This window comes from Cyphomyrmex costatus, unplaced genomic scaffold (genome assembly GCF_001594065.2).
Source record: "Cyphomyrmex costatus isolate MS0001 unplaced genomic scaffold, Ccosl1.0 scaffold685, whole genome shotgun sequence".
NCBI classification, from domain to species: domain Eukaryota; kingdom Metazoa; phylum Arthropoda; class Insecta; order Hymenoptera; family Formicidae; genus Cyphomyrmex; species Cyphomyrmex costatus.
The window spans coordinates 248373-261775 of record NW_017280250.1 but is presented as its reverse complement, the minus strand read 5'-3'; the positions used below and the strand labels follow the sequence as shown (position 1 = coordinate 261775).

At 38.0% G+C, this 13403-nt stretch overlaps 1 protein-coding gene across 1 annotated transcript in view; it reads left to right on the top strand.

The window, feature by feature from the left end:
• LOC108780128 (uncharacterized) overlaps positions 1 to 12843 on the top strand; it is a 96835-nt gene extending 83992 nt beyond the window's left edge. The window contains exons 3-4 of the mRNA XM_018547722.1: positions 12287 to 12389; positions 12776 to 12843. Of these exons, the coding sequence (XP_018403224.1) occupies positions 12287 to 12389; positions 12776 to 12843 (171 nt within the window). The remainder of the gene's footprint in view (positions 1 to 12286; positions 12390 to 12775) is intronic.
• The last annotated feature ends 560 nt before the right edge of the window (positions 12844 to 13403 follow it).

Here is a 13403-nt window from a genome sequence, read left to right as displayed (position 1 = left end):
AATGATATACATTTCAATACTCCGATATCAAAGAAGATTACCGAGGAAGTCGGTAATAATGTTAACCTAATACTGGAAATTATTTGTGCGTTTATAGCGATTATGATATAATAATTTTTTGTAAAAACATATTTGTTTAAAATAGTGTGTACATGTGTGAGTACAAAGAGAAACACTTTGACATAAATAGGTTTCTTCTGGATAGACATTTCTTTTAGGTAAATTTTAGATCTCGTGCGTATTCTAGGAAAAATGACCGGTTATACACTGTAATCATTCATCTCGTGAAATAATGACGCACGACGTGCGTGATGGAATTGCTTAATATCATCTTTGGGAACGATGTTACCGGTCAAACGGTCCGATTATCGATTTCCTGCGAACTGCACACCTCGTTCTTTCTCTCTTGAAACACGCCTTCTTGAGCTCATGACCTTAAGGCACGAGAAATGGCCATCTCTGTATATAATATATCGGCAAGTCGCTGCATGATCGAATCTTTGGTTTCCATTCGAGGTCCTCGTCTCCACCTGCGAGAACTCCACAGCACATAGAATGCCACGAAATCATAAGAAATTGCAGACTGAGCGAAAATATTGTATAATATTTCTCCTTGTCAAAACGAATTTTACACACACACACGCATGGCAAAAAATTTTACTGAAGTATTTTAAAATTTAACTACATATATGTACAGAATTTGAAAATTATTTTGTTTAGATTATCAAAATAATTATGCAGGAATCTCAAACTAGTTAGAAGATTAAAACATTTTTCAGCAGCGTTATCAGTGCTTAAAGTATATATAAGTCTTTGCACAAAATGATTGAAATTATATAGCTTCTGCCAATAAATGTTACATACATATGGATGTGGAACAATTCAATAAATTACTCGTAATACACATATTATTTGACGCTATGATTTTAATAAATATTTTCCTATTTATTTTAATATATTTTAAAAATATGTCTACTGTTTATTAAAATAATTTTTTATCCAGATTTAAATCGTCGTCAATTTTTTTACATCTATACTTTCAAATACAATAATATACGTAGAAAAATCTGTAATTTTTTTATATTTTTATTATTTTGTTAAAAAATACATGTAATATATAATACATAATTCTTAAGCGTTCTACATAATTATTTTGATAGTCCAACAAAATTATTTACAGATTCGTATGTAGCTAAATTTTTTAATACTTTATTTTTTTCATGTAATACATGTAGATGGTGTACGTAGTTAAATATCTTGTTTTACATATACATAGAATAATTTTTGTAAATTCTCTACTTTCTAATTTGTGTTTAACACACATAACGTATTTTATAGTTTACATAGCTCAGCGATACTGAAAGTCTCCGCGATATCTGTTTCCTGCGAGGCTATTATATCGAAACGTACGACGTTCTCGCGAAGCGTGCATTTGTCTGGAAACAGGATCCCGTGCCAGGGGGCCATCAGCCAGCCTGCCAGCTAGCCGGCCAACCGGCTGGTCGGCCGAACCTCCAACGCTGGTCGCCGGAGCTTTCGTCGTCGACGAAATGTAAATCGCCGGTTCCCTGCCGTGTACGTGAGCTCCGTCGAAATCGCGTGTGTCATTTCATTTGCAGAAGTGTGGCCGCGGAGTGTGTCACGGCATCGAAAGTTTCAGGTCGTTACGAGTCAACCGACGCGGTGAGACAATAGGGTGCCCCTCCCGCGCCTCAATGGCGGCCATTACGCGATTACGTGTCTGGGATCGCCCCGTACATATACCCCGCTACCGAAGTTTAAGCGTTATTGACGAACGTCATTTCTGTAATGATAGCCCAACATGCGATTTTAGTATCTTGGAAGGTAGGGGGAGGGTTCGACAGGGGGACGAGCGAGGACGGTATGTTCCAAGACATTTAAACGTCGTGACGTCTACGTCGTATACGTGAAATCGATAATAGTGCTGTCATTCAGTATGATGCGTGCGGGACCGCTTAGGAAAATATCGTAATAATGATAAGATGACGCTGCATTATTGTTACATCGGTTTAATTTCGTTATATGTAGTTCTCTAACGTAAGAAGTCAAAGAATAGCATCTTGAATTCGTTTCGCAGTCAGATATATTCACGTAGCAAAGAGATCAGTAACATTGATACCAATCATTTGTATCGTTGCAAATCACGTAGTAAGGTTAAAAGACATCGACTGCGTGTGCAGAACTATCTCGCTGCAACAAATCACATTCGATCGCCGTTATGTTTTGCATCAATCAAGCGGACGAATCTCTTCGCGGTCGGGCGGAGCTCTATCTCCCGATATTCTCGTGGCTTGGCAGCCGCGGGTTTCACGTCGCTACCATCACGTCGATCGTCGATGAAACTGCGACGACGGCCGGCGCAGCCCCGCTGCCACCGGCCATTACGCCATTACGGTTCATTTTCGTTTAACAGCCGACGATCGTACGACGGCGCAAGGTGTGGCCGTCACGATGAAAAGTCAAGCCGCAAGGCGCAGCGAGACTGCGGCTGCTAGACAATGACGACCGATGATACTCCACCTTCGGAGAAGCGACGACCCAATCGGAAATTGCCGATGGATAGGGACGATAGATGAAAAGCCGCTCTATTAAAATGTCTAGTCATTTTTTTAGATGCGACCCGCGCGTCGGACTTGTGGTTCTCGGTCAATCGAAGATCGTCGCTGTAGGAATAATTTTTTTTTTTTCCTCAATTTCCACGTCTCTCGCAAAGCTGATAAATGCGGACTCGAGTCTAAGAGGGTTGAGCAAGAAATTTCCAGCGTTCATTCGCAACGTTTTGTCGGAATCCCCCTGAGTGCAAATACACGCACAATACATACGAATATACGTATGCGCGTATATCCGCACGGCAATCACCGTTTTACGGTTAAATCGGCGGATTAAGTTCTCCCGCTACCTCTTCCGCCACGATGGCTACCTCTACACGGCTTGGCGTGCAGCGTATCCCAATCCTCGGTTGTTTTTCGCATTTGTCCGCGAGATGTAATAACGAGATTTAGAAAACACTCCCCCCGCGCCCGGTTTCGCCTACCTGTCCACGCGCGCAGTGATCAGAGGGGTAAACGAAAAAGGAAAGGAAACGAAGGAAAAAGGAGACAAGCAATTTTCTACTCACTGGTGAAAAGAACCCGGGTCACTCCCGCAGGTGCGGAAGAGCCCGGCTTTGTGGCTTTTCCGCAATAATTTTCCGAAATAATTGAGACGTGCGGGTGTTTCTTTTGACTGAAATTTCTTCGACCTGTCATGTACCAATGAAAGATTGAAACATCTTTCATGTAGTTATTAGTGTCAAATCAGCGTGGGTTTAGGTATTCGTTTAATATAATAGACACAAACCATATACCTCTCGATTATATAGTTTTACGAAAAATATCTTAATTTGCAGGAGGGATAATCCGCACGATTTTCCAATCACGAGTGCAATTAATTAGTAATTGATTAATAACAACTATGTATTATTTAAGGGTATCATTTTAAAATAAGAGAGTTGTTACATAAATTGTGTTGATTATACGAAAAGAATAATTTTATTCGTGTATCTAAAAGTTTAGCTAGATACAGATCTCAAAATAATTTTGTCGAACCATTATAATAATAATTACACAGAAAATTTAAGCATATTGAGCAATGCTGCAAATAGTTTTGACATTCTAGGAACTAGTTTAAATTTCCTACATAAGTTAATAGTCCACCAAAATATTTTCAGATCTATATCTAACTATATTTTTAGATATTTCAAAACTATTTTCGGACTAGATATACTAACAATGAGAATGTACTGTAATTGATTATCATACCGATAAATTTTAATAAATAATCGAAATCTTTGTAGGGAGGGGGGGATTTGTGGAATAGAAAATAATCGATATATACGTTGCATATTAGGGTGAAAACTCTTACATATTATTATACATATATTCTATGTATCGTTGTAGCGGCGTTTTACGCTACATGTATCAGGGCCGACAATCGCGCGCGCGCGCGCGGAGTGGCATTATTTCATCGGTCGGAAAAATAGCGGAGGGTGATCTTCCAGAGAAGCGGCCAGGCACAAAGTTAGCATAGCTCGTGATTTAGTGGTCCTGAGGGTGTCATCTGTCAACCCTCGAAAAGGACCTTTCTTATTTCGCGATATTTTGTCGCCGGCACGATATTTATCGTTCACGCAGAACTGATGAGAGGCGTTATAAGCTGTAGCGAGATATCGCTAAGCGAGCTTAAGAAAAATATGTGTAATAAGTTATTAATATAGCATAATAATAAATATATTTAAAAATTAATCCTTTATAAATATCTTAAAAATGTCATATATACGTTTAAATATATCTCGAATCAACCGATTACATTATTCAGTTATACATATATAGGTAATATAAATACTATTATAAGTTTTTTTTTCCGACTTTTCAGTATAATTGTCTCTCGTAAATTTTAGCTACCAGAAGAGTAACGCACGTGCGTGCCAAAAAAGTTTTGTATTCGCATAAATGCGATGACACAGGCATAACTCTCTCTTTCTCTTCACGTCGTTTGCTTTCTCTCTTGTTGGCACATTCGGATATTTGACCAGTTAATTCCGCTACATTTGAACGCATCCCGGCGAAAACGGGCAGATATATCACGCAAATTGCCATTGTGGTCGCGACAATATGCTAAACGCGCGGCGCGTTAACGGTTGGCTGTTAGCATTTCGTTATTTCGCCGGCGTGTGTATATACTATGTATATTCAGGATGAAAGATGCGTGCTCGAAACCGGACGAAAAACTGCCTCGTTGCGGCAATTCTTTCTTTCCTTTTATTATTGGACGAACGTCTTTCTAACTCGTGTAACACGCGCACTGTTTGCGTCGAATGACTGTAAACCGTGATTCATTTCCTTTATTCTTCAACATTTAAATTTCATCTAAATCCACTATCTACTCGGATATTCTTATCAAGTCTTTGAATTTGCTCGCGATGGATGTTAATTATAAATATAGTATTAGAAAAGTATCGCGCTACATTATTTTATATTAAACTAAAAGGACAGTTCCGCTATCTAAAAATTTAGTTAGATACAGATTTGATAATAATGTTATTGTTATTAAATCATCAAAATAATTATGTAGAAAATTCAAGCACGATGAATAATGCTGCTAAAAGTTTTAACATTCTAGCAACCAACGGGAACTTGAGCGTTCTATAATTATGTTGATGTCTAACAAAATTATTTTCAAAAAAAAAAAAGTCTGTATCAAATTTTTTTTTAGATACTACAACAAAACTATTCTTTCCATATAGCAACATTCGAATTTATATCTGTTCTGTCGGACTTAGAATCGATACGTATAACATTTTCACTTTTTCGCCAAGCAAGAGCATGCAAAGTTCGCTTGTAGGATAATGCTCCTCCATGCACTCGTTACCCACGAAAGGGGGTGGGATATCCGATCAGCACAACGTACGGGAGAGCCTAAATCCTCGAACTCATTAATGAGCTCGCGCAGTCCACGGGCGACGCGCGCGCATATGCCAGGCTTTATACTTGAGGTTTAATTCGAGCCGGCCAAATTAATTTGCCACGATGAACGAGTTGGTGTGTGTATACCCTGTTAGCGTTGCGTTTCGAATCGGTGCAGATTAGCCCTGTTCATTAAACACGAGCGTGTGCGAAATCGACGGCCGGGCGCCGTCGGATTTGTGCAGCGCGCAACGGCTGTAGTATCAGATCAGCATCATCGGCATCATCGTCGCCGAGAGCCGTCGAGTTTTCGGCACTTTCGCGTTACGCCTGCGCTTCCTGTAATCGACAGGCGTATCGGTCGAAATTTGCGGTCGGGCCACAAGCACTGGTGTTATCCGCGTTAATCTTCCGCTCCACGCGGAAACGTTGATGAACTCATCGTAATGAAATCTCAATTTATTTCGGAGTTACAATCTACGATCTATCTTATAATCGCAACGAGAAATGTTGCATATGTGATGTTACATGAAAAAAAAAAGACTCGTTTTAATTCTTTCTTATAGAATTCTCTTATTGTATATTTTTTCAATTTAAATATGTCTAAACATAAGAAAATATTCTCTTCATGCAACTATATTATAAATAAAATTACGATAGAAAGTTGTCAATAAGGAAAATTATTAAGTTGAAATTACTAGTCAATTAAATAAGAGGATGCTTGACAGCGATATTTAACGTCCCCTTCAAGTCTCGTCCATCATCTCTTTCTTTATTCACTTGACGCTTGATTATTATTCCGAATAATAATAACCATTATCATCCTCAAATGACGCAAATGACGAACGTCCGTACACTGTTTTCAAGTAATGATAATTAGTGGAATGTCAAGAGATCTGATTTGTTGTTAGGCGATATTAGTTTCTTGGAGACGACGCGCGCGGAACACAATGGTGCACTGTGAAATTGTGTCGTTGGCTCGGCGTTGATAATAATTACCACGATAGCGGACGTTATTGAATGGAAATTTTGCGTAACTCGTGTAATCCGTATCCGCGCAATTAATTATTATACCGTGATAAGTTGCGATATTATTCCGTTCGTCCCTTGAGCATATGCGGGCGGTCGGATTGATTGCGCGCTAGCGTCATGTCATATATTATGCACACATCATTGTGTTGCGTATACGCGCTTTCCAACTGATTTCGGCGTATTTCCTCAATCGCGCTTAATGCACGCCCTGTGTGATTATCGTTATAATGACAACTCGATAACCGCGTAATGATGTTGTAGGATGCTGTTTCTATATCATTTCTCAAAATTATAGAGACAAGAAGAGTTTAAAGTGAATTTTTATAAGATGATTTATGCGACACATATTTTTTATCGTGACATTTACATTTTAACATTTTATCGAGCATTCTTATTCTTTTAAGAGAATTATAATTAATGAGAAGAGATTATAAATGATGAATATTTTTTTTATAATCTCTCTCTTGTATCTGTCGATCAAATTGTCATGAAATAGTATTACCGCAATTACAAAAGAAAGTCTGAATAAGCAATAAAATAACGATAAATATACAAAAAAATGTATAAATATAGGGCATGTAAGAGTTAAAAAGAATAAAAATTATATAATATATATCTCTCTCTCTCTATTTTAAAAAACAATAATTATACAAATGATAATATTAACTTCATATATAGGTCCACTACATGTTTCAACTTTTTATTAAGCATAGAAAGTCGAAAAACATCTGTATACATGAACATACATAATGTACTATACGCATCATTATCGCGTTTGTTTATTATAGCGCATCAGTTAAAACTATTGCGTTCTTTCGCGAAATTCCGGAACTGGCGTTCCGGAAACCTTGACCGACCGAGAATTTTTAGCCGCGGGGATGCGATCGATCACGATCTGTATGACAGGCTCGATCGATTGATCGGTGGACGGAGCTCTCGGGAGCGCGCAGTTAAGCGACTCCATCTCTCTTACTCTTTCGATCGATAAAAAAGCCAGCTGCCGTGAACGCTAATTTCAGCACGCGCGCCGCAAGGCTTTTTAAGCGCTGTAATGCAACGGAAAACGCAATGCAACGCAACGCGCACATCCGAAGGATGGAGCGCGTCCTAAATACCATACACCTTGCGCCCCGTTAATTACGATTTGGCAGGGTACGCGGGCGTTCCGTAATAGCTTTTTGCGCGCAACTTTTGTTGTGCGAGGGAACGTAGCACGGATCTCAAAAGCACGTACACACAAATCCACTGACATGTGATAAATACTCACTGAATGTCGATATCATCCGACATTTTTAGAAGAAAAAATATTCGTGCGAAAGAGTTATCATAATGTAGAAGTTTTTATTTTGTTCATATATTCTGCAGTAAATTTTTACAGGCATTACGTAGTTTTTAGAGTTAAAAAATTATGAAAAAGTTAGATTTTTGTAATGTATTGAAAGTAATCAAAGTTTAGCAACGATTTAAAACCAGAATAAAAATTTTTTTCAATAAAAAGTAGATGTTTTTAAAAAATTATTGAGATAAAATGATAACGCTTTTATTTAAACTATGAAATTGTATTATTAAATATAATACGTATTGATCTTGTGGAACTATTCCATATGTATGTAATAAGTTTTATACAAAAAGTATAAATTTTCAATTTTAAGCACTTTTTATAGAGGTTATATACCTTATATATTATTTTAACATATTCAACATTACATTATTATGATATTTCTTTTCTTATTTCTTATTCAGTATGTACATGCATAATCATTCTCTTTTCTTTCTACAAATATAAGTTTAGTTTGAAAGAATATTTCCGATGACCAATACATACACGAAAAAAAACTGAAGTATTTAAAATTTAGCTAAATACAAATTTGAAAATAATTTTTATGGATTATCAAAATAATAAAAAAATCACTTTTCCATATATTTCTAATCTCTTAAACTGGGATGTTAGAAGTATGGTTGAGCGGAGTGTATTATCCGTTTGTAGCTCTAAATGAAAGGGTGTCGATAAAAATTGTAGCAACAAACATTAACGATGGAACAAAGTTGTCGTTGGAGCCGCTTCCGGGATATTAATCGCGTCGGAGAATGGAAAGAGTCTTTAAGTAGACGTTCCCAGAGCTGTTATCGTTCTAATCGAAAGTATAATCATCAAGAAGTACATACCTACATACATGTGATACTTACATACGCACACGCTCACTTCTCCTTAAGAAGCGAGTACGTATCAGGGAAAGAGCAAGATGAAAAAACTGCGTGGCAGCTTACAGGTGGTAATAAATGTTTCGAGGCTCGTAAAAATGTTATTGCCTTCTGTATGGCGCGATACCAGAAGACAGTACGCGAAAGTAAAAGGGGAACGACTGAGGTGATAGAGACACTCGAGCCAGAACCTGGCGAATCCATCGCACTGGCAGATCCGCGTTATATACCAACCGTGGAATAGTGGAGTAATGAGTCATGAAAAGTAACTTGAAAAAAAGTTATTTTACATTAGTTATGGGGTCGCAGAACCTTTATACATAATTATATCGGCACAGTTTTACATTTTTCTTCTTTAATATTAAACGACTTCCTTTTTATAAACGGTACTATTTTATAAATTATTCACGGTACAAGTTTTACGGGACTGTAATCTGTTAGAGTTGTATATATTTTTGGATGTATCAGCGGGTAGACAATTTACTCATTTAAATTTATATCAGTTGAATGTGCCGAAGAAACCTGAGGCTATAAGTGTGAACAACGAACTTGAACGATGAATAATTTAAAAACAGAGTTGAGGTGCAAAAATCGACTTATTCTATGACTACATGGAAAGAACGATTTTACTAGAGTATCTAAAAATTTAGATAGATACAGATTAAAAAATAATTTTATTGAACCATTAAAATAATTGCGTAGAAATTTTAATGGTAAACAATGCTGTAAAAAAATGTTATGTCATGTTAACCAATTTGGGCGACTTACATAATCGTTTTGTTCAACAAAACTATTCAAATTTGTATCCAGTTAAATTTTTAGATACCTCAGAAAAATCGTACTTTCTGTGTGTGTATAGGAATCATTTCTTTTCTGGTTATTCAATTCATTACTTTAAACTCGATATGCATATCAGCACATTGATCGGACTTGATACGTGAACTAGACTTTGATTCAAACGTATGTAAGAGAAGTCGGCTTGGAATATCATGAAAAAGAACTGGAACGAATAAACGACACACCTTTTGTACGTGTAACTCGAGAAATGGCATTCGTCATCGCGAGGCTGGTCTATTATCACGTTCGCAAGACAAATAGAATGACAGTGCCAGACGGAAGTGAAAGATCCAGGAAGTGTTACACGCGTACAATATTACGATAACATAATATATAAACGCTGTATAGATCGTCAGCAAATATATTTTTGTTCACAGTTGAATTTTATCTTTATATATCAGTGACCTATTTCTTATCAAATTAACATTTACAATGCTTTAATCACATATTTTTCCGCAATTACTTGTAAAAGATATGTTGAGAAACAAATTTAAAAAAAATCACGTATATAAAAAATAAGCACATATAAATAAAATAAAAAAGATATGCTTTATTTTAGTTGATTATCACAAATTTGCTTTATAAAATAAAGAGGAAAAATTAAAAGAGCCATAACAGTTAAAAAAAATTTGAAAATTACATTAATAAATTGGATAAAAGTATAATGTAAAGGCTATTAATGAAATCCGCCTCGAAAGAAGAAAGTCGCTTGCGAAGCGCAAGACGTTATACCGCGCACGTTTTTTTATTCTGATGTAATGCTCCCTCTTACGCGGAGCAACTCCGCTAATATCGCCGTATAATCTGTCGCCGTTCCGAATAAATAACCCGCAGTGTGGCTAATAAAATTTTACCGCTTGCGAAATTTTGTCGAACCATCGTCTTCGCGCATCGCTTCTTCGCGCGACAGAAGATTCCCAGCGGATGCGTTTTTCACGGTGGCACGGGATACTGTCTATATAAAGACACATAGCCGAGCAGAGCAGGAGGCGGCACAGCGTGCACCGTGGCGTCGCTTCATTTGTCTTTATATTAACGCTGCTGTGTAACGCCGTAACGGCGTTATGACGACAACACAACGTAGCGTCGGCGTCTAACACCGCCGTGAAACAACTTTTTACCCCTCCCAACGTTCTCTTCCCTTTTTTTCGCCTCTTTATATAAACGCGCTGCCGTTTTACGAGGGACGAAGGCAGCGAGAACTGCCCCTGATTCCAAATTATTACCCGTGCGAACGTCGCCGAGGGTTGCGTCTCTCGGAAAATTGTGTTTTCGCTGATATGGAAGATGCGTGATGATCGTGATCGAAGATAAAGTTAGGAAAGTGTATATTTATTTATGTGTTTATTAGAAAAAGAAGTTAAACTTTCTCTCAAGTTGAATTGATCTTAACGAACAGAGATTAAACAAGAAAATAATTGGAGAGAGAGATAGAAAAATAATTTTAAATTCTTTTGTTATTTTTTAAAATAAAATTAAATAATTTTATAAAGAATAATAAGGATTTAAGAGCCGTGTACAGAGAATGGTTTTGCTGAAGTAGTTATAAAATTATTATAATTAAAAGCAGAAAATAATTTTATTGAATCATTAAAATGATTATGTAGAACATTTAAGTGTTGATGACAATGTTGCAAAAACTTTTAATATTTTAGTAATATTCTAGCTATTTAGCTTTGAGCTTCTTACACAGTTATTTTAATAATTCAAACAAAATTATTTTCAGATTTATGTGTACAATGAGAAAAAATGTACTAAGTTTTAATAAATATTTGAATAGTACAAACTTAATTTATTTACGGTACATAAATATGTATTTATTAAATAAAAAAATGGTAATTGAAAAAATTAATACAGTTCTAAACAAAATAAATACTCGTTTACATTCACTGAATATTTAGCTACTACTATTAAACAAATATTTATTAAAATTTAGTACATTTTATCTTAGTATAACTAAAATTTTCAATATTTTATTGAAACTGTTAACAAAAGTAAAATTATATATTTGTTGCTATATTGTATTATTAAAAGAGTAAATGAAATTAAGTCGCAGTATCTAAGAGCGATATGACGTGGTGTTACGTAAAATCTCGAACGGTCCCCCAAGTGCATTAGCGCGATAATTGCGAATCGAACTTCCTAGTGCATATTCGTGTTGCTCGTGGGCGAACTTTCAGATCTATAATAGACATGGGTGTTGAAGGGGAAGGGATGCCATGCCGCCTTCTCGTCTCGATGCAGTACGGCGGCGACGAGGTACGTCGATATCTCGATGTAGGTACATACCTGCAGGTAACTTGCAACAGCGCGGCGAATAAAGTTTTCTATACCACGTTCTCGTATATACATATAAAGTAATACCGATACGCGAGGTTGGTTCCTTTCCTCTTCTTCGAGGAGGAAGGAGGCGGTATTGGACGGTCGATCCCAGGGGGTTAATTCTGAGCCGAAGGGCGGAAAATATTCACGGTTCCTTAAAATCCGACGAGCCTGTCTCTTACGAGCTTCCTCTGGGGTGACGTTACGCCAAACGGTCACTCAAAATATACCAAGAACCCCCTGTCGTCCATTTTCCACTTGCCTACGGCAATCGTCCCTTAATCCGTACTGAACTGAGATACGTGGAATATGGACGAAACCTTCCTTCTGAATAGACACCGCTATAACGACTCTTCCTAAATGTTATATGATACTTTCTCTGTAACTTAATAGTCTCTCTACAGTGACGACCTTGTTTCTGATTGCAGTCTATCCGCTGTACGGTGAACGGCTGCTCTTGCGAATCTTTCACACCCGGGAAACGTCATCTGCGCTACTGCGAGAACTGTCATCATGGATGGGTGCCTCACGGTAAGTCCATATCTTCAAATAATCGTCGAGTGTCTCGCGATATCGGAATTCGCACGTTTCAAGCGCACTTCTGACAAAAAAAGAGAGAATAAAGTGAAAAAAAAGAGAGAACGATGGCGGGAAGATTTTCCCGGGGATATTTTGGTGCCTGGTGTCGCGTGCGCGCGGTTAAACGCAAATTTTCCAACTGTCAGCATACTTCATCCGACAGGCCCTCAGGGACGAAATTCAATTTTCCAACGATGACCACCGCCCAACCCTCGTTGGGCATCGTGGCCGCGCACCACCCCTTTACACAATAGAAAGAAGCGCGCGCGCACACGTATCTTCGAATACGCGTGTATTCGACGATATAAGACATCGGGGATACTTTATGCCCTCGTAAGTTTCTGAATGCAAGGAGGTGATCCAGGGGCCGATCGGCCACTGTGTTTCGCACAGTTTCATCGTCTGAGGCTATTTCGACACCCAGTGGCCGAGCACGCGATACGCACGTACGTACACGCGCATACGTCAAACCGCGCTTAAAATTCCGCCTGCTTGACCCACGATAGATTGGACGCGGCGCGGCATGGAATACATATCAATTTCGAGCTTCTCCTTCTCCTTCCGATCCCGCGGGAACGCAGTTGCACACACGCTCTCTTTTCGTCTTTTTGTTTTTTTCTTTTTACCACCCGGTTCTGTCCGGTTTCGACTCTCCGTGTGTTACGTCGGGACAAAAGGTGTCGCAATCTCGCGCGCATTTCGTTGCGTAAAAAGGCACACGTTACGAGCGGCGTACGTAGTAATTATTCCCACGGATTGCCGGGTTCGCAAATGCTCGTCGAAGGCGGATTAGAGTGATTAACAAACGTGTTAAAGTATAAAACGCGAGCGAAGTGCGTAATCAACGAGATAATCGGGCACTCAAACGCTTGTGGGCCGCTCACCGATTAGCGGAGTTTTGCATAAATTCTTACAGCGCGTACTTTTTAGTTTATGCGTGTAAGTAATTAGTCATCAAAGACCGGA